The sequence below is a fragment of the Cataglyphis hispanica genome, chromosome 6 (assembly GCF_021464435.1).
Source record: "Cataglyphis hispanica isolate Lineage 1 chromosome 6, ULB_Chis1_1.0, whole genome shotgun sequence".
Classification (NCBI taxonomy): domain Eukaryota; kingdom Metazoa; phylum Arthropoda; class Insecta; order Hymenoptera; family Formicidae; genus Cataglyphis; species Cataglyphis hispanica.
In genome coordinates, this window is record NC_065959.1 from 7,654,246 (window position 1) to 7,676,205 (window position 21,960).

The 21,960-nt window shown below is 37.3% G+C and overlaps 3 protein-coding genes across 10 annotated transcripts in view; 1 reads left to right on the forward strand and 2 right to left on the reverse strand.

Annotated features, from left to right (window-relative positions):
• The window catches only part of LOC126850627 (zinc finger and BTB domain-containing protein 20), a 99,415-nt gene extending 93,430 nt beyond the window's left edge, over nt 1–5,985 (reverse strand). For all 3 annotated transcript variants that reach the window (XM_050593809.1, XM_050593813.1, XM_050593812.1), the window contains exons 1-2: nt 5,838–5,985; nt 3,255–5,607 (exon numbers count right to left, since the gene is read on the reverse strand). The gene's annotated coding sequence lies outside the window, so the exon portion shown is untranslated. The remainder of the gene's footprint in view (nt 1–3,254; nt 5,608–5,837) is intronic.
• Nucleotides 5,986–6,173: 188 nt separating this feature from the next.
• LOC126850617 (conserved oligomeric Golgi complex subunit 7) lies at nt 6,174–10,368 on the forward strand. 2 transcript variants are annotated; one of them, XM_050593785.1, is made up of 11 exons: nt 6,174–6,450; nt 6,709–6,798; nt 7,450–7,635; nt 7,719–7,850; nt 7,940–8,123; nt 8,193–8,386; nt 8,463–8,954; nt 9,038–9,158; nt 9,220–9,393; nt 9,479–9,937; nt 10,024–10,368. In XM_050593785.1, the coding sequence occupies exons 1-11, from the start codon at nt 6,412–6,414 to the stop codon at nt 10,194–10,196; spliced, it is 2,244 nt and encodes a 747-aa protein (XP_050449742.1). In that variant the 5' UTR covers nt 6,174–6,411; the 3' UTR covers nt 10,197–10,368. The 2 variants fall into 2 exon arrangements, with proteins under 2 accessions (XP_050449742.1, XP_050449743.1); XM_050593786.1 differs by having other exon boundaries at nt 6,177–6,414.
• A 205-nt stretch (nt 10,369–10,573) lies between these two features.
• The window catches only part of LOC126850615 (uncharacterized), a 30,869-nt gene continuing 19,482 nt past the window's right edge, over nt 10,574–21,960 (reverse strand). For 4 of the 5 annotated variants that reach the window (XM_050593783.1, XM_050593779.1, XM_050593780.1 and 1 more), the window contains exons 3-9: nt 21,162–21,241; nt 19,785–20,019; nt 15,879–15,996; nt 15,455–15,608; nt 15,210–15,369; nt 13,437–15,064; nt 10,574–13,005 (exon numbers count right to left, since the gene is read on the reverse strand). In XM_050593783.1, coding sequence (XP_050449740.1) covers nt 13,613–15,064; nt 15,210–15,369; nt 15,455–15,608; nt 15,879–15,996; nt 19,785–20,019; nt 21,162–21,241 — 2,199 coding nt within the window. In that variant the 3' untranslated portion in view covers nt 10,574–13,005; nt 13,437–13,612. The remainder of the gene's footprint in view (nt 13,006–13,436; nt 15,065–15,209; nt 15,370–15,454; nt 15,609–15,878; nt 15,997–19,784; nt 20,020–21,161; nt 21,242–21,960) is intronic. The other variant, XM_050593782.1, reaches the window with a different exon arrangement.

The following is a 21,960-nucleotide window of genomic DNA, read 5'->3' on the forward strand; positions in this document are numbered from 1 at the left end:
CACGCGTCACTCGAGAACTTACTCAGCACTGAAAACTGTAGTGGGTAGTTAAGCTTCGAGAGAGCGTAAGCGGATAACGCGATGGACTTCAAGAGGAATTTAATTTCAAGGTTGAGCATTCACAACAGTAAAGATTCTTCCGAAAACTATGTTGGAAATTTCAGAGGGACATTTGTGTCGATAAATTTGGAGCAGCTCTCATTTTTGAATCGCTTTGATTACTCCAAATTCATCCACACTCCTTCATTGCATTATCAATGACATGGACATTCCATTCGTTCATTAAAATTATGATTCAGAAACGGAATCGTTAGGCAAAGTTGTTCGCCGATCGCAAGACTGTCGGTGCAATCGGGCCAGAGAGATATCGCGACCGGATTTTGTTCGATTGTTCGATTCGCATACGCTTTCACCTTTCTACTTTAGGCCCGATGCTCCTTTTACGCGTTTAGAATCGACGTGTTGAAGTGATATTCGATCCCTCTCGTGAGAGGGGGATTGAGAGATAAAGCCAAGAAACGCGCAATTTTGTAAATGCTATTTGCTCTGATATGTTAAATAAAACATTAACAAAAAGAAAAATAATTCTCAAAACTTTTTTTTACTTGAATAAAAAGCTATTAAACGAATTATTTTTAAATAATTAAATTGTTGCAGTTCGAGAGATATAATGTATAAAATTCTCAATCACTTATATAAAATTACATTAAATCACTTTAATAAACTATTATAATAAATAATAAAATTGCTTTTTTAACGAGCTTCTTTTGCATATCAATTATAATATTATGTGTAGCTTTCAAATATAACTTGATGCTTTTATAGATGAGGAAAAAAATACCAGAATATTATTTAAAAAATAGAATAATCGCAGCATATAAAACGCATCTTAAAGTTATAATTTGCTTGATTCTCAAAGATTAAGAATAGACGATAAGAAATTCTGGTTTAGTATATCCTTCTTTGATCTTTATAAAAAGAAAAATATCGCGTTTCTTTCTTATCATAATAACTGGCTTAGAAGGATGGAAGGAAAGGACATAGAGAACGAGAAATAAAGCGTGCATTCTGGACGATGCGATTTCCATGGATCGTCCTCGTAGAAGCCCCGATAGAATAAGATTAAAAGGGAAATCATTCGTTTCATCCCTTGTTTCCCAAAATGTTTATCTTGAGTATTAGATCAAGATCCAATGATTATCTTTCAAAAGTTCCATTGAGCCGCGAGATTAAACGGATGATATTCGAGTGATTTCTGACAAACGCTTCTTTTCTTCAAAGAGAAGGTTCACTCCTCTCATTATCAAACTCGGATAAAAGCTGCTTAGAAGTTACTAGTTTAGATTTATATTAGTTTAAATTTCGATATTAGAAGCGCGAAAATCAACCTCGATGCTTATTCCATAGCGACAAAAACGGCATATTTTTTTTCGCAATGTCAAAAAATTAACTCGAGAGATACATCGGATTCATTTTCAATAGAATTTCAAATAGAATTGAAAATCGCAAGGATGGTCAACGTTTCACGTTTGATTGTTAGTGCAGATGCAGCGGGATTGAGTTATTGCGCTCACACACTTTAGGATCGTAAACTCACGTCGACATGATTAAAGGTACGGCACTACTTAGCAGAGCGTATATATTCTAAGGAGGCTTTCATTCCGCAAGGGAGTGCCGATAATGAAAGTGTACGTGCACAGTTGAGAACATATGTATATATATATATAATGGTAATTAACGCATATATAGATATGTATAATATATATGTATATATCATACAATACAGCACCCTAACCACAAGTACTCGCCCCTGAGTTTATATGAGTAATTGTCTGTGAGGGTCTATTTCTTTTTATTTTTTTTTTTATTTGATAAAATTAACCAAGCTAGATAGTAAAATAGCCGAAGCGTTGGTTTCGTGTGCGCTGAGGAAACCGGAGTGACAGAAAGAAATATATAGATATACGTGTATATCGGCTGGACCAAATGTAACGTATCGCAGCCGCAGAATGTGACACAGCGCAGCCTCGAAAAAAAAGAGAAAAAAAAGTCGGGGGCCGACACTAAAGGTCGGAGACCGAACTATGTGCCAGTGTGTATGTGTATATATTGTAAAAGGGAAAATGATAACAGCGAATCAGCAGTTCATAATTATCGCAACGAAAATCGCCCTGGCAATCGGCAACGCTGCATGTTAAACTCCGCGTGTAGGAAAAGAAGAAAAAATAAAAGGCCGACAAGAGATCGATTTCCTGTGCCGCAATACATAGAGCCGAGTGTACATTAAGTCGCCAAGTAAAATGGCGTTTCGACGACATAAAAAAAAAAAAAGAAAAACAAACGGGGGAGAGAACAAGAGATCGATTTCCTGTGCTGCGCAGCTACCGTCGAGTTGCATTCAGAATCTTGTTTTATATGAAATGTGGCGCGATTAATAGACCAGTCAATTTTGTATCACAGAGTATTCTTTTTCACGAAATCGGAATATAATCTCGTCGAGATCACATCTTTCGATGCTGAGCGTGCGCGAAAATATCTTTTTTCGCATTGGTAGTATCGAAAATTGAACTCGAGATTACACCGAGATTTCGATGCCCCGAGTCGACTTGCAATGTGCAACGTCCGTCAATCGCCAACCACCGTCGATCGTGCGAGAACATTTCGCTCGATATTTGCGGAATACCGAAGGAGATGTATTAGTTATCGCACTCGCGTATGTGTGTATGGCATAGACTCGAAGGATCGAGGACCGATATGATTTCGGAAAGTTTAAATTTCGATGCTACAGACGCACGAAAATGATTCCTCGCAGATCGATTTCACTAACGAGTTCAGTTTATCTTTCATCGTTTAATCTCGCCGACTATTCGTTTCCCTTCATCGAAGACGAAGAGTCGATTAGATCACTCTTAAAATAACGTCTGTGAAAGCGACCGTGATATTCGTGACGATAGAAACGCAATGATTAAGTTGCATGCCAGGCTCGTTTGCCCGTGTCTGCAGCATCGAAGATTGAACTCACCGAAGTCACGTAGGTTTTCGATCGTCGACTCTGGAGATTCAGATTCTCGATCGCCGGGAAATCGCACACCTACTTGCAATTCTCGGATGCTGTCGCTGCTGCTCGAACGGAGTGCTGGGAGAACAGTGCTTGCGAGAGAGGCGAAAAACAAGTACAAGTAGTAGTAGAAGAGGAAGAAGAAGAAGAAGAAGAAATAGAGAATAATCGGCGTTACCTGCACGCTGCAACTCACCAGGGGCCCCAGCCAGGGGAATCGGCCTGTTGGTCCCGACGACCGGAAGCGTCCGGGAAGTCGCGATGGAGAACGTTCAGCCAATCCCGCGCCACCTCCTTTAGCGTGCGGGGGCTTGGGATTGGCTGCTACTCAGCCTCAAGGCCGCTGCTGATGCTCTTCGCTCCTTCTGCCCTTCTCTCAACAGGCCCCGAGTGTGTGTTGTGCACTACATGGCCGCGCGCGGGGCTCAGCGGAGAACAGCAATCGGGGTGGCGACTCCGCGATTCCGCCGCTCTGGAAAAATTGCTGGCGCTTCGATCGGATTGTCGAATGCCGCGACGGCGAAGAAGCGGCGGAATTGCCGGGTCTCACAACCCGACGGACGGAGGAAAGTGCGTCTTTGGCTGATGCGTGTCATTGTGAATAGGCATTGCCGAATGAGAGAGAGCCTCGTGTCACGCTCACGCCAGCACGATATCCAGTGCATACTCTTGTACCAGTTAATGTCCCGATATATCTGGCAAATTTCTGAATACTCCACAATATATTACCATCGTTATTCATTATTCTATTACAAATGTGTGCGTTCCTGTGAAAAATATGTAATTGTTAAATTTTTAATAATTGTATCATACATATGCATTCAAGCGAAAAGAGAGTAAAATATAACGAAATTAATCGTGCAAATCCGTTTGCATATTACAATATTAACGAATATTCAGAAATCTAGATAAACAGGATTTTAAAAATATTCACTGGATATCTGAATTGTATCGCATTTTCGTGTAACAGGATGGGAGGAGAAAGGGCTGCCATTCTTACTGGCTATTTTTTTCCATGACTTCTTACTATCTATCATCCGCGTATCGATCCATGTCGACGACGCCGATATACAAGTACGTTGGATAAAGATCAGAATAGCAAGCCGATCATTAATCTACGATGCCAGATTGGAGTATAGGTTGGAAAAAAAAATCTTACAATTTTGTCGCAACGTGTGCAATCAGTATATTGATGCATAATGATAGGCCAAATTGTTCCTCGGTGGAAGAACTCGCATAATTTTGCAAAAGGCGTCATTTAACAATGTGTAAAATGGGATCTCAGCATGGATGCGTCGGATGCATCTCAAAATAGCGTAGCGTGAAGCAGCGTGTTGCGCAAGACGACGCTTCAAGGTGAAATATCTCGATGCAATTGAATCTTGATTTATCAATGAATTGTAAGAAGAAATATTTGTGATAAAAAATTTAAAAAAAAAAGAACTCAAATTTATTATGTCGAGAAAGCTTATTGTATAAAAGATTGAGCATCGCGTCACGCAACTACGTCTTCGTTCGAGCTCCGTTAATTGATCGGGTCAGCTGACTTAAATTTAGTTTATGAAACGATATACAAGCATCTGGACGCGATATACGAGAAGGCCCGGAAATCGCGCGCTTCCTTCCGTGACTACGAGTTTTTTTATTAAATATCATTAGATATCTTAAGCTACCTCAGTCATAATCGTGCGAAAAACTTTATAAAAACTTTCGCGATATGTAACAAGATTGACGATGTTATAATTATAAATATATAACTTTACAAAAATATCGACTATTGAATTAATTTCCCACACCTGTTAGCCTGATGGATGCCTCGCTTATTAGCCACCAAGGAAGAACGCAGCTTCGGGTACATCACGTATAAGTGTATGTAACGTACGACAATTGGCCATGTGTTGGCGCACGATTCACGAACGGATGTCGACGTCGGCCCTCTTGTGAAGGGGCGAGGGAGGTGGACGGGTGCCTGTCTGTCTGTTTACCAGCCAGTCAGCGGGTTGCCCTTCTGGATATTCGTTCACGACGATGAAAAGGCAGCATAATTCCTCTCCCTTCCTTACATGGGCCGCGTGCGGGAGTGATTTTCGGGGAGGCAAAATTCCAACTTCCAACTGTTGCGCAAATAGCGTGGCGCAAACGCAGCTTTGAAGGCGTGGCGATTGACAAAGGGCCCGGAAACGGCCGATAACATGCCGTTTCCCATACCCTCTTTTTTTACCAGTCTCTGTCTCCTTTCCTCTCACTCATCCTTCTCCCTCTATCCCCAGTCTTCTCGTTCCTTTTTTTTTTCGCCGCCTCGTTACGCACCACCTACGGAGTAGGAAGCAGCCTGGCCACGGAATAAACGAGTTAACGTGCTTCGCTCCAGTCGGGAACGCGGGACTCACGATCGTTCGAAGGGGGAGATGGAAACGAAGGAGGGTAGTGATGGTGGTAGTGGTGGTGGTGGTGGTGGTGGTGGTGGTGGTGGTGGTGATGATGGTGGTGGTGGTGTTGGCGGCGACATCCAAGGAGAGGCCTTCTCGACGGGCAAATGGCACGAGCGTCTGGAATTCGAGACATACAATCTTTATCACAATTGCAACTAATTGTAAGAGGGATGTCGCTCGCTTTATCCGTCACGTTCACTCTCTTTCTCTCTCTTTCGCGATACACACACACACACACACACACATACATGCATCTCTCATCTCTTTTTACACACAGACACACACACACATATACACACACACTCTCTCTCTCTCTCTCTCTCTCTCTCTCTCTCTCTCTCGCTTACTATCGAGACTGCTCGACGCATTTTCCCGACGCACCACGCACGATAGAACGGACGTCGCCGTTCCCTCCGTCGGATGACAAAAAGCCGGACGCGCTAACCTAGAAAGCGACGCTCTTCCGTGAGGCGATCAGCCACCTCATTCTCCTCTTCGTAGTCTTCATCATCGTCCGTCGTGACACGATGCACTGCGCGATCGATCCGTCGCGAGAATTTATTGCCTCTTTCCCTTTCCCTCTCTCGAACGACGCGGCGCACACGCACGCACGCACGCACGTATTAACGGCGAATACCGCGAGACCGACGGTCATCTGACGCGAAAGGACGACCGCAACGGCGAACGACTCTTTGGTGCCGCGCGCCACTCGACGCGATTTCAAGGCAACGACGACGACGACACGGCAGTGACGGGTGGCGGCCGACGACGATAACGACGCGAGCGATCGAATGGGGAGTAAAGACTGACCTTGGCGCGGTGCGGATGTCCGGTGTGTTCCAGGATTGTCTCGTCAAAATACGACGGCGAGGCATCAACGTCGGAGTACTAGCCAGAATATAACGCGACTTTCTCTCTGCCATGGTAAGCGAGCGCGACGGCGGAGCGGCGTTGATGCAGGTGCTTTTCTTTTTCTTTTCTTTTTTCTTTTCGTGTTTGCGCTCTCTCTCTCTCTCTCAACTCGCTCGCTCGCTGTGACGTACGAACTTATGGTCGCGATCGATATACATTTCGCATGGAGGCGCGGAATATATTGCTAGGAATACGGAAACATGAAAATGCGAATAATCGGGGAAACATCTCCATCGAAGGAGACCGAGGTCTCTGTTGACGGGCGTATACACAAGAGTGTGTCTAACCTCAAAACTGCCATTTCAGGATGTCTCCGCGTTCTCCGAGGACAGCTTTGACGTGAAGGAATGGATCAACCGGACCTTCAAGTCCGCCGAGGCGCAGGAGAACAAGGATGTAAGTCGCGGGCCACCATTCTTCGTCGGTTCCCGTCTTCGCGACGCGAAGACGTCTTCTCGAATTCGAGTCGCACCTGTCATTACGAAGCTCATCGGCCGTCAAACTGGCGGCTTCCACCGCGCGCGGCGGCGGTCAGTGACTCTGTGGAGTGACCGGGCTTTTACAAAATAATCTCTCTTTACATTGGTTTTGGAACTAAAGGGGAATGATTGGCAGCCAGAGAATAATATTTTTGGAGTTCGCGCGTTTTTTCATGTTGAACATTATACCGAAACATTATCGTCGGGCAAGAAAACATTCTGCTAATCTCTCGCGTCATATATTTCTTTTTCATATACATATTTTAAATAAATTATTATATTGATATGATTTCTCTTTGCACACAATTGTTGTTTCTTGTGTTATTCATCACTATACAAATTTTAATATCATATATATATATATATATGTAAATAATAGTATTCATATTAATAAAATTAAATGAGAAAGAGAGACCATTATACAATCAGTCACATAGTTGATGTAAATAGTAGTTGAAAATTCATTAATCTTATTTTATTTATTATTGCTTAATTATTTATTAATTCTGTTATGTGTAAGAGCCACATGTTTTTGAAGATTTTTGCTATGATTGATATTACTTTGCAGGCTTTTGTTTCATCACTAGTGATGAAGTTGCAATTATATGTACAACAAGTTAATGGTGCCTTAGAGGAAACCAGTCAATCAGTTCTCTCCAGCTTACCAAGAATTTTAAGAGACACTCAGCTCTTGCAGCAGGAAACATTAGCACTACGCGAAAAAATGGTTGCTGTCAAACAAGAGATTGCTAAGGTATCTAATTTATTTAGGATCAAATCATTTATATTTTTATATATTATAACAAATATATGATTAAAAAATATTGAAAAAAATAGGTTGAGAAAGATACAGCCTCTTCTATGGCAATGTTAGAAAAGATTGATAGAATAAAAACAGAACTGCAAACTGCTAAACAAGGATTACATGAGGCCGACAATTGGACAGTATTAGCAAATGATATGGAAGAGGTATACGAAAATTTTACAAATCGTTTCTTCATAGCAATATGAAATGTATATAAAATTTTAATTATGTAATTTTATTTTTATTGAAATAGGTCTTTGAATCTGGTGATATAGAAGCAATATCTAATAAATTGTTCAGCATGCAAAAATCTTTAGCTATGCTTGCGAATGTTGTCGATTACGAAGATAAAAAGCTGCAGTTGGAAGGCTTGAAAAATCGTCTCGAAGCGATGGCCAGTCCACGATTAGTCCAAGCCTTTACCGCTGCTAATTTAGGTATAAGATAGATATTAAACCATCTTTTGCTTTGAAAAATACATATATCTAATTTGTTATTGTGTTTAGAGCAATCAAAAACTTACGTGGACATTTTTAGCAAGATGGAACGTCTGCCTCAGCTTCTCAAATATTATCACAACTGTTTAAAGGTCTCTTTAGGGCAAGAATGGAGACGCACTATTGAGTTAGCACAAGACGAGAATGTTGCATATTGGTTGCATACATATTATGATAAGTTATTATCATCTTGGCATGAACAAGTATTTATACAAATCTTTTTTTGAAATATTATTATTGCTGCTTTGCAAATGTTTCCTAAATCTGTTTACATTTAAGGTTAAATGGTGCCACCAAGTATTTTCCAATACTTCGATAGATATTCTCATCGAGGTTTACGCTGACCTTTTGAAGAGTCTCGATCCCGGTATTCCAGAATGTATAGAAGCGGTTTTGAAACAACATTCTAACGCGGTGCAATTGTCTATACTACTTGAATTGAAAGAAATGACGAGACATTTTGCTGTAAATTTGAATGGTGCTATTGAAACATCGATTCACGGAAAATTGCAAAACGAAAAGTTACTGTCGCTAGCACAGGCTATATATGCGCCTTATGTTCCTTACATCACAAAGTATAAGACGTTTGAAACCGCGCAACTGGAACAACAGCTTCAATTCTTGGATCGTTCGCACGATGACTTAAGTGACATCATTAATTCCCTTTCTCTCAGCATTTCGAGGATTATGGGCTATGCCAGTGAAGCCAATAAGCGGTGCAAGCTTTTTACAGAAGGTTGTGGATATCCAGGTTTATTGCAATCATTAAATGTATGTGCATACTAAAGATTTCAAGCATATAAATTGTCTTTTACGTTGACGAGACTTTGTTATCTCTCTTTATCTTCTTGTAGGTATATTTTAATAAATACCTCGAGAAATATCAGCAAGGCCTGAGACAACTCGAGCGGAAGAAGGTGAAACATGAAGACTGGAGTTTATTTCAAATGTGTCTTACTTTGATGCAAACTATAGGTGATTATCATCAATCAATCTTGTGTGATATTGTAAGACAATTATTTCAATCTCGTTACAGGTGATCTCTTACAACAAGTACAACAATTCGAAAAGTCGCTCGTAATCGACATCATAGAAGCTAACAACAAATTGCAAAGTACAAACGATAGCGTTTTCTTTCAATATAAGAAATTACTCTTAACTTCAGCGGGATGTGCTGATCTGGAAAATCTTGTTACATCTTTCCAAAGGGGTGTGTGAATGTCGCGTAGCGCAATAATATCCATAATATATAGGCTAAAACACATAAATATGAATAATCAAATTTTGTTTTGCAGAGGACAAGACTATTCTCGATTCGATTATAAAATCTATTCAGAAACTCTGCTCTGATTTACATCACACGACGTACGAAGTCATCTTTGCTCCAATATTCTCTCAACTGTTGTTAGTACAAAAAGCACCGGCCTGGTCGTTGGATGCCAACAAAATGTCTAATCTAAGTTCGGATCTGCCCGATTACAGTTTTGCACCTCAAGAATATATTACGCAAGTCGGACAATATTTAATGACATTACCGCAGCATTTGGAACCGTTTTTGTTGAGAGACAATCCGAGTCTAACGCAAGCATTGAAGGCAGCCGATCCACAATATGCTCAAGGATCGACCGAATCTGGTTTTACCGGTATACTCTTGGACATCGTCGCCCGGGGAACATGTCAAATGTTTCAGGATCAAACCTTGGGCATTTGTCAATTGAACTCTGTTGCTTGCAAACAACTCGCAACTGATATCGGTAAGTCTCTCATTATACTTTTAATTTTACAATTTCAAAGATATAATGAGAAGAGTAAGTAACGACTAAATTATATATGTTATTAGACTACCTCGGCAATGTATTGGAGGAGCTCGGTTTATGCTTATCGGAGAATCTTCAACACATGTCCTTATTGCTAAGATTAGCTCCGGAGGATTATCAGATTGGTAGCTCTGGATGCAATGCCCGTATCGTGGCCGCAGTCAGGCAAATGCGTAACATTACGTCTTCCGGCTGACGTAGTTTATGTATCTCCAACAGGACATAATGTCGCAACGCGAGAATCTGTTCTCAATGTATTTCCGGCAATGATTTTGTATACAGCTTTGATGCAATTATTTGCAGTTATATTATGATGTAAAAAGTAAAATCATATGTATAGTATTTTAATATATACGAATATAAGCTTATTATGTTTCATTTCTTCATTTGATATACCTTTATACTTAACATAAGTTCGGAAAAATATGCGCGTGTCGATTTGCTTTATGAACAAAAAGAGAGAATTCGTCGTTTCTGAAAACTCATTGGGTGAAAACAAATTTTTAACGCGTTTTCATAATGCGTTTAAATAAGGTATATTTTTAATTAGGACAAGTGCGAGTACTCACCAAATATCGTACTTTAATGTCATTTATTTTCTACGTTATGTGTCTGAACTGAAATAACCGTCAATCGATTTCTCAGCATTTCCAATAATTTTCCAAAAATCCTAAACAAAGTGTCGCAGAGAGTCACTTTGTTTTAGACATATCCCCAATACTGCTTTTTTCATACTATCGAGATATAACTATTATAAAATAAATTACAAAGATCGCAGCACCATAATAGAGCTCAGGACACACAATTTATGCGCCGGAGACATAAATACTTAGAAAGAACAAGAGATAATATGTATATATCTATAAGATCTAGGAAACTGACCGTTTTTTTAAATATCGGTAAAGATTCATAATTGAGCATTTTCTCTTATTCTTTCCCATTCGCTTTCTTATCACATATGCTCGCATATATAAAGTTCGAAACGAATACGTATTAATGTTTTTCAATGAATCGTGTTAAAAGAGATGCAGACAAAATGCAGCAAATGCATATAATGTATTTCAATTTCGAGTAAATATCTGAATTGCATAAAAATATCTATTCTGTGTATAGAATTGTATTATATGATATATTATTCTACATTTTTTCGTAAATTACATTTACATAATTTATTTATACTCCACGAAACGAGTAAAGAGCATTTGCTACATCTTTCTTTCTCGATTAATTGTTTGCGAATCTCGCGTACAACAATATATACGCAAAATCAACAATCGTTAATCAAGCAACAAATCAAATATTTTACTCTTATCGAGTTTTTAACTAATAAATTAACGCCACGCTTCTTCCATTTTCCTTTTTTTTTTCCCTAATTTACATTAATTACATAATGTCACTTTTTCCTAAGATATGCAATGAACGTTAAAGTACAATACGATATAAACTATATATATATATATATATATATATATATATATATATATATATATATATATATATGAGAATCTGTTAATACATACAATTAATTCGAAATAGTTATCAATAGCACTTGTGCGTAAGTCTTTCATTGGCGTACGAAAATCGTTCGCTGTAATGAAAGAAAATTGATACAAAAAACATAATTATAATCGAAAATTAAGGTAAATACTTAAGTGAGCTGTAAATCGCACACATAAGATATATCTTAAATTATGAAAGCAATAAAACTGTAATTTGAGAATATGAGAGAATATAAATTGTAAAATATATATAGCCAGCCAAATAATATTCGCTATCAAAGTGTCCATGTTAGTATTCTATCTTCGAATCATCGAAGTGTGCAAAAACTAAAAAACGATGTCATGAAATATTAACAATATCCTTAACAATTTGCCACAATTTAGTAGACAAATTGTTGGTCCTTAAGCAGGATCGCATAATTGTCTAGAGTTTTTAAGAAACTCGTGCGATTTCTCGAACTTCAGTTTCCGTAAAGGGGAGAATAGCTATTCAATTATATTCACACGATACTCTGCACATATCCAATCATAATTAGACACAATCCATCAAACATTACTATCTAGTAACGAAAAGAAGATTACAAAGGGAGGGGGGAGAGGGAAGGGGGAATCGCGTGGCACTATTTCAGTTATGGCCTGAGTTCCTATTCAAATTTTTCTATTGACTAGACTCGAAGTTTGTTCGAATTACAATAGCGTTTTGCAATATCAAAGTCATTCTACATAGTTTCGCAGGATAGAGTTTCCTTTATTGTACGTGACGCTTGTCATTTTGCCAAGAATTAACGTTCTGTTGATTCTCTGTTTGGATAACGAGAACTCTTATATCATTCGGCTACACCGCAGGTTTGACAATTTTCGTTACGTATAATCAAAGCTTACTCTTAAAGCAGATATACTGCGTGCAATATGTATCAAGTTCTCCTTACTATAACAGCACGTTAGTATATAAAAGCTATCTCCAGAGAGAGTTTAGGATACATATAGGAAATTATTCGGGATATTAATGTGCAATAACATTTTCGGATGACTGTGAGCAACGGTGTAACATATGATTGATACAAATAATATTTATATATGTTTCCCAGGGAAATATGATAAGACCGCCAGAATTTCTCTTTGTCTCTCGCGTATAGCAAGCTCGTTGCAAATAATTTTAAGAGAAAGATTGAGTTTCTCTTTGAATAATAAATATTAAAACGCGCGCGATTAATAAAATGTAAATCAATGATTAAAGAATTAAATTAAGAAATATCGGTGCTAGAAACACTTAGTTGTATACATATCACGTGTTTCGGCTAATCGATAATGGCTGCTGACCAATAGCATGTGCCCGTTATATTTGGCTCCGTGCAAAATTAGATTCGCACGCAGATGAAGATATTTTGCTTCCATTAGAAAAGAGACTTGGTCTTATTCCTTAATACGGTCAGCAGCAGATAAGTTTCATGCCACCTTTTTCTTACTAGTCTTCTTACTGCGAGGCAAAGTAGCGAAACTCGTAATCTGAAATATATGAAAGTATCATGTTTTACTATTTTTATTATGGAATTCAAAATTAGCATATTGTCAATCCCTTTTGCCATTATTTCCATATTTTGATAGTAATTAATCAGTAATTGGTAAAAAAGAGGAGCACAAGAACATTATTTTTTTAAACAGAAGTTTAAAAGTTTAGATTGAAATTTATATTATATTAATCAATTATAATTAAGTTAACTGTAAAGTATTAGTTTAAATAAAAGTTGGAAATTTTCGATCAATCAAATAAAAAAGAATGAGCTAAGTAAATTATTTGTTTGTGATTCGAAAGAGTTATAGATTAATTGCATTAGAATTCCAGAAATTAATATCATGCAAGGTTAGTTACATGTTATGATTAATGAAAATGGAATTAATTATGGATTAATAAGAGACACTCAGAAACTAGTCCATACGATCTTAACGGATCAGTCCATTTCTTCTGCCCGGATTTCCAATTAGGATAAAATATTTATGAAATATGGGAAAATGGGATAGGAGAAGAATCAAGCTTTTTTGTCTTATATCTTAAAAATACTAGTAAAAGCAAATATATATAATTTTGCGATTAAATAATTTCCACAAAATAATTTTAAATAATATCGGTGATAATCTCTGTTTTGCTATTGTGAGGCAGCGATTGTGACATCTCACGAATCTCCAAATTGGATTTATTTTCAAGATTTTTTTCATAACTTTCAAAGTTCTCTATATTTCTTGCATCGTCTTGAGTCTTATTATTTTTAATTTTATTGAGATCTTTTTCATTCAGTGGTACGATAAGAGTATCCGATTTTTCAACAGTACTGGCATCTTTATAAAAACTTTTAGTATTATCACATTCCGCTCTCAGTGGAATCTCTTCCACATCTATTTCCTGCCTCGAAGTTGATAATTTTGCGGATGCGTCCACGCACACCTGGGATCCAATACTACCCGATCTCGACATTGATTCGCTGGTCTCGGAAAACGTGGAACTAGAATCATCCTCCTTGGAAGAAGTTTCGTTTTGCTCCTTATGGAAAGCGTTGTGAAAGATGTTTTTCGGGATCGTTAATAATTTGGAAAAACTCTCCTTAGCGCGTAATCTATTAGATTTCTTCTTTCTCTTTTTCAAATCTGTTGTATGCGCCAAGAAAATATCTTTCGTAGCGTCCGCATTTGAAACAGTTCTTAAGGTTCCAGTTTTAATGACTAAAGTAGCCTTCAAGGCGTTTTGAGACTCATTTTCGTTGGTGTCTTCATTATTTGTTATTGATTCAGTATCTAATGGAGCTTTCGGCGCGGGTTTTTTGTGATATTTTCCTGCGCGATTATCACCGTCAAGATTGCAACTTGATGAAATCGGCGTAACAGGTCGCTTGATCGTAGAATCGTATTCTCTGCTCGAAGAATCATCAACTTCCATTCTTAGTACATTTACATCATGTTCTTTATCTTTGTCAATCGTTAATTTTTCTCGAGAAGATACGATGCTTGTCGCAATGTTATGCGCATCGTTCAACAATTCCTTCAATTCACTGAACTTTTGTTGACATATTTCGCTAGTTCTTTGTTCGATATCAGCATTAATATCGGAATTTTGGGAAGAATCTATCTGATCTCTTGAATCTTCATTAATTTGCATTTGAGATTCATCTTGCTGAAAATCAAGTTCTTTTATTGAGTTATCTACATTCATTTTATTTATGCTTTCTGATATTGCAGGTATTGATAGCTTTTCCATCGAGATGTTCTCGATTTCTATGGTTTGCACCGTATGTAAATCTACTTGAGCCGAGTCCGTGTCTACGAATTCACCACTCGACTCTATCGATGACGATTCGCTATCTTCTATTTTTATCGCGGATCGATTTTCGTTCACGGATTCATTGATACAAGTCGCAATAGATTCAAGCATCGGACAGTCTTTCGATTTCTTATTCTGAGAAAACAATAGCAGAAGCTCGATAGCTTGTTCGGGAGTGAGGACATTCAGGGATGACGGGAGGGAGATATTTTCAGGAGATGGAAGATCGATGTGGTTGAAATCCTCGCCCTTGTCCTTCAAAGACCACAAAAAAATATGTATCATTAACTGAGTTGATGAATATGTGGGTCGGAGAGAATGATCCGTGATTTTTTTTTTTGCAATATGAGCGTGACAATGATACAATAATTAATCTCTACGGTACACTTTATCGGCTTACTTCTGGTGTCTTTTTCGTGGTGGAACGAGGCTTCACGCGCGTTCTCGCGCCGACGCTCGATGTTCTTACTAAGGTGTCAACTTGAGAAGTAATGCGCTGAGACTGCAGTGCCTCGCCACTACTGTAACCGCTAGATATGTCTTCCGAAGACCTTATATTTCTATGAATGTAGGAAAGATTCGTTATTACTTATATTTATACAAATAATGTAAATCACTTGTTTTTGTAATAAATATATTACGCACGTTAAACTAGCTATGGGTTCCCTAGGCCTTGGTTGTCGAACGTCGACATCTACTTCGGAAAAATACATGTCTACTCGAGACGCATTGCTGCTGGACTGGGTTCTGCGAGGGCTGTAGCCTCTTCTACCGGTATGCTCTCTTCGACGAGGTTCTACTACAAGTGACCACAGAAATTTTTTTTTTTTTAGACAGTGCAATTTGGAGTTTTTTTAAGTATATTTTATTTCGATTTAACTTGATTAATAAGATTAATAATATCGGATCTAGATCTGCAACTGTGCGTTGTAAATAAATATATATGTCAAAATGTGAAAAGAAAAAAGTAAATGTTTAAAAATTTTTGCGCTCATTAAAAATAATCATTTGTATTTTTCTAAAATCTTATATTTTCATTTAATTGCACATTATGTTAGAAATCAGCTACCTTCCATGTCTGTCTCGTCACGCGCATCGGCTGTATTTCTATTTTCATCCTCTTTTTCGCCGGTTAGATCACTGAGGCTGTAACTTTTTCTCAATTGTTGCACCAGTCCGCCGCCACCCTGGAAAAAAAAATCGCTCGTAAAAAATCTCTCGTTTCGTAGAAAGGATGCGACCAGCGTATTACCTATCTATTGCGAAAAAAAATCAAGTCATTGAAATATTTTGATTGACATTAAGTGAAAAAAACAAAATAAAAATCTTACCAACCGAAAGAATGTTAATGTATTATCTGCCGTCACCGGTCACGAAGGCAAACTCCCTTTACGCCGGATTTTCGATAATCCGAAGGCGATTTCTTGCTTTTTCCATATCGAGACACTTGTATCTACTTGTATTTATTTTTCTGTTAAACATGCGTTGTCCAGAAGCACACGACGATAGACGATATAGTTGGTGCATTGTATGCGTGAGTAATGTCTATATAACGCGTATAAGCGATTAGTTTTATTAACGTAAATTCATATTTTTGAAAAAGGTGCACTAATTGATAAAAGAGAATTAATGCTTATAATTAAATCTTTCCGTTTAAAATAGTGAGAGGCAAATAAAGGATAGAGGACGCGAGACGAGAGATGTACACAACAGAAACGAAGGAGAATCGAAAGCTCTCATACAAATATTTTTATTTGAAAAAAAAAAAAAAACAACTCATAATAATCAAAGTCTTTGGGATCGGGTACAAAAATCTTACTCGCTAAGACAGCTCTCAACGTTGCAGGAGCTCGCGCGTAGAAAAAAAACCACAGCAATAAGAAGGCACTGGAGGTATATACATAGCCAGAAATTGTCTTTGTTGTCGCAAAGACAAAGACTGAATCTATGCGCTTTTCTCGTATCGATTCCATCAGTTCACAACAAATGAAATTTTCCTAACATACACGTGTTACAATTAAAGCGTCCATTGCTATAATCGTAGTAATTTTGCGGGACAAACAATTATGTATGCGACTATAGTATATAATATAAAGTATAAAAGTAATTTAATTTTTATAAAATTGCAAAAAGCTACAACTGTTTTTTTCAGTCTATGCATCTCTATAAATGAGTCTTATCAAATAGCGAAATACGTTTTGATCGGACTAGTCTATCCAAAACAACAGGATACGTCCATCATCTGTTTGTCGACAACGCATAAGCTTATTGCTGTTTTTTCCCACATGCGCGTATATCACGCGTGTATGAGACACGTGCGTAAATCTAATGTAGATCCATATTCATCGGTAACTTTGTAGATGAAATGCACATACAAATACACAAACACGCAAATAACCATCTATCACGACAACATTGATAACAATGACGACTATGCTATAGCGCATAATCGTTTATCTCATACGTTATCATTATTCGATTCTTAATTCCTGGCGAACAACTCTTTTTCCTGAGTTTCTAAAATGTATCTTTCAAGACGTCTGATTTATCAACACGTAGCATAATTCAAATACGATAATGAAAAGCTTATTTAAGCCTTGATTGCATCAATAGCATAGATCAAAAATACTCTAAATTAGAGAGTCGTTGTCTTTTGTAAATAATAATCCTATTATATATGTTGAAGAGAGTTAGAAAAAGAAAATTTACCTAATCGAAGTTAGCATTAACTAACGTGTAATCGCTCTTGAGTGCTTATTGCTTGTCCTATGGCTGGCATTATTATATTTATTCGTTACGTGCCTACAACGCATTAACTACGTAGTATTTTTAGTCAATTTGTTCTCAAATCTCTCTGATATGATCTGATCTCTCTGATTTTAGATAGTCCTTAAACCTGTATCGTAGCGCGATTTAATGATTGATATTATTATTAGAGCCATGATGGATGCAACATTATATAAAAATATTAAGATATCATTGTGACTAAGATTACATTCCAGTCATATATAAGACACTCGAATACATAATCCTTATGATTCTTAGAATCGAAAAGTTCACGTGAAAAAGTACAAATAATATACGCATAAAATAAGGTATACAAGAAGTGGAAATGACTAACGAGTCTTATTTTTGTCGAAAATGTGTATACAATTAGAATTATCCATACGTATCATATTTATTCTAAGGAGATTAAAGTTTTCACATCTTTAAAACAAATACGAGATTATATAGTCTACGTTTCTCATGTCTCTTACCTTATCAATATATTATATAATCTTTTCACCGCCAATATATATTGTACATAGTTAAACAATCACACATAATATAATTTTTATATTTACGAAGGTAATTGAGAGAGTATATTTATTCATACTTTAATGAAAATTTTTCATATTCGCGAATGGAAAATTCGTGAACTCGCGCATAAAAAAATGTAAAAAGAAAACTTGATAGATTGCATAAAAAAAAAAAAAAGATATCAAGGTAAATTGCACAATGTGCAGAAAATTCTGTCATCGGTCTTCAAAGCGCTCTCTTTCGCGCATAATCAAGTTTTTTTTTACTTATCTTACCCATAATACAACAAATGAACTGCAACCTCCTATATCTTTGATAAATTCGCCGACGCTTCTCAATATTGTCAACTCATTGGTCTGCTTTCCAAGCTTCCGATGATTTATCCTTGTTCCATCATCTTTACACGGGATCATCCGTTTCTCGGATTAATTAGCCTCGGCGTCGTCGCTAAAATTCACATCATAATTTATCAAGACCGATTTGCAGGCACGACTCTTCTGGCGCCTGGTGGCTTCAGTACTATCACGTGTTTTTCTTGATTTCCGCGTCTTCCGCGGAGCTTCCTTTTCTGGCATTTTGAACATTACTGACTCCTCGTTTGGCAACTCATGATCGGTGTCCGTCGTTGGTAGCTCCTGCATTATTTCTTCGTCGTCGTCCGTCAAGTCACGATGCTCCCAGTCGATGGACAATGCATCTGCGTCGCCCATCACGAGATTATCGGGTTTAGCATGTTGTTTGCAGATCGCATTGCTGTCCGGACAATCCGGCTCGTCCAGCTGCTGGTTGTTTAACCGCGTCGTCGTTCTGGGGTTGGCTAAGCTAGAAATCGCCGGGTCTGATTGGCGGTCGGGGAGTGCACTCATCGTATTCGACAATACGATCGGGAGATTCTGTTGTGTAACGCCGATATTGCATTTTGTTTGTTTATTTTTTTGCATTTTGATCGATCAGCAATAATCGGCGTTAATATCGTATAACATGTTCGTGATGATATTATTGTTGTTACAGGTCAGTGATAGAATATTATCGTGTAATTGTCGACGATTTATAAGCAATGATAGCAGTTAAAACGTTGATCGGACGGTGGTTAAGTGCTCGATGTCGTGCATGGTTTTGCGGATGGCGATGGTTGGTTTGTTTGTTTTTTGTTTTGATTAGGCAGTAAGACGGCGATGCGGCGGCGTGCGGGAACGCGGACGGGACACAGAACGAAAACAGAAAAAACCAAAAACACGTAAAATCATTAGTGAGCGATAATTAATCGAGGACGGGTATCGAATATAGAAATTTTATGCGTGATCAATGAAAGCGAAAGGCTGGTTAAAATACGAGATCAAACAAGATAAAACATTCGTGTATACCAGCAGCCTTTTTTACCAAAATACAACAGTAGTCAGCTTTCACGTATTAATTATATCCTCTATATATAAAAAATAAACGTTAAAAATAATAAGTTTTCAAAACAAAATTCTTCCTTAAAAAAGCTGCCAGCACTTCTTACACATTTATATGTAAGGGTGTCCTAAACTATCATTTTATCTTTCATCCAATTCTTTGATATCCATAGGAAATTAATCGAAGAATCTTCAAGTAAAAAAAAAATGACGATAATTCTGGACATCCTGTACGATAACGATACATTTTTTCGACGTTAGACTATGTGGGGTCTTACCTTGATGGCAGTCTGCATAAGGACCGTGGTGGCATAGTTTACGCCCTTGGTACCAAGATGCAACACCGCCGTGTAACCCTGTTCAGTCGCGCGTGCTATGGCTTCGTCGATCTCGGCTTCACGACGAATTAGCGCGGGATGCACGAAGCGTCGGTAAAGGATGCTGGAGCCTTTAGTAGCCGGGCTCAGCAGCCATAGTACCAAGATGATTTTAATCTCATAGTAAAATGGGAACCTATGTAACAGACGTCGAGACGTGTAAAATGTCGCAGCGTCGATGCACTCACGCGATTTTTTTCCTTCCTATCTCTTATTCGACTATTCATCCATTTATCAATCTGTTTCTCTTTCAATATTAATATTGTAAATTATATAATTATTATAACAATATTTGTGTACAAAATATTATAAAATATCAAATTATATGATAAAAAAATTTCAAAATTTCTTAAATCAATACTGATAAATGAAAATACTAAAGCCAGTTTGACAGCGATGCTCTTATATGAATTTTCAAAACAAACTTGTCATATTTTTATGTAATATAATGATTAAAAAATAGCTGATCGCATAAAACGTACATTTGTAATCTACTTGATTCGATTCGCGCTGTGAAAATTCATCACGAATGTGAAAGTGAGAGCGGCTTGCAGAAAAGCGCTAATACCAAAAGGGTATCGAGCATTTCGACACCAGAAATATGTATTCGTTTCCTTCTCGGTGGTAATTCGAGTATGAAGGGAGATCTGGCACGTTGCTCTCCGACGATGAGGAGAGGAAGACAGAATGGGAAGGAAGGAAGGACAAAGAGAAACAAGGGAGCGGGAGGGAAAAGGAGGGGCGCGGGCAGAATCCTCAGAAGTGCATGTAAGCCAATATCTATCTCATCCGAAATTAGACTTTCGGAATTCCTCGTGATGAGAGCGCGGCTTTCAGACCGCGCGGTTCGCAGCTGGTTTATTGGCCCCTTGCTTATCCTCGCGCCGCGACTCCAAGATTCATCTCAATATCCGCTGTATTATTATTATGTTACGTACCCACATGAACGCTATCAAATCAACGCGTTGCTGTTTTGCTATAACGTGCCTCAGCTTTCATGCACTTTCTTTTACCTTCGGTACTCTTTAAGGAATTGGTTAACTTTCTTCCAATGAGAGATTTAGATAATTTTTGAATTACAAGCGCTTGATATATTAGAGAATCCTCTGCATCAAGTTTGATATATGAATCAAAAGCAAATGATAATCCGTACACATCAAGATTTACAATTGATATTTTAAATGAAATTTGATGATATAAATGTGTACCGTTACGTATGCAAAACACATTATTTATAAAATTAACGTGATAAATGCATAATAATAATGGAAATCTCACCAAAAACTAAAGAAGACATCGGTAAATGTTTCCGCGCATGTGAATAGCGCGAACACGATCCAGTACATCATCCATTTGACCTGGAAACCAAAAAGATTTCAGAGCAATGGATTATTGCAAAAACAGCAGAGAAATATATTCTCGATTTATCTTTTTTTACAACATATGAAATGCTTTAAATGAAATTAAAGTGGTGAGAAAAAAATAAGAAAAAATGCAAAATCCGTATATTAATTGTTATCTACACTAAGAACAGTAAAATTTGAAGGTAAAATTAAATTTTTTGATTAAGTTTCAGTATTACATATTTCTTTCAAGCAGAGCATTGTATACTAAATATAAAATATTTATGACATCAGTTACATAATAACGTAAATCGGCCTCGAGCCGTTCATCAGCTACAAGCAAAAAGTTAGTGTTGGAAAATTTCCGACATGTTTTCTGCAAATAGCTTCATAACTTGGTGTATAAAATACACGTAAAAGATTATCTACCAAAATCTATTGTATGAAAAAAATCTCGGATATGCATTTATATAAAAATTAAAAAATTGCAAATAACTTTTAATTCTGCTTGATTGAAATATTAAATCAAAATCTATGAGATTTAATGGTCATTTAAAAAAAAAGCCCATGGAGATAATATATATTTTTTTTTTTTTTACATATTTATATCTTTGTAGCATATTAATTTTAACCAAAGAATTATTTTCATCATTATTTCAAAAAGATAAGAGTAATATATAAGTAATATATATAGTGAAAAGTTTCAAAGCCTACGTTTAATTAAGTGCATGCAG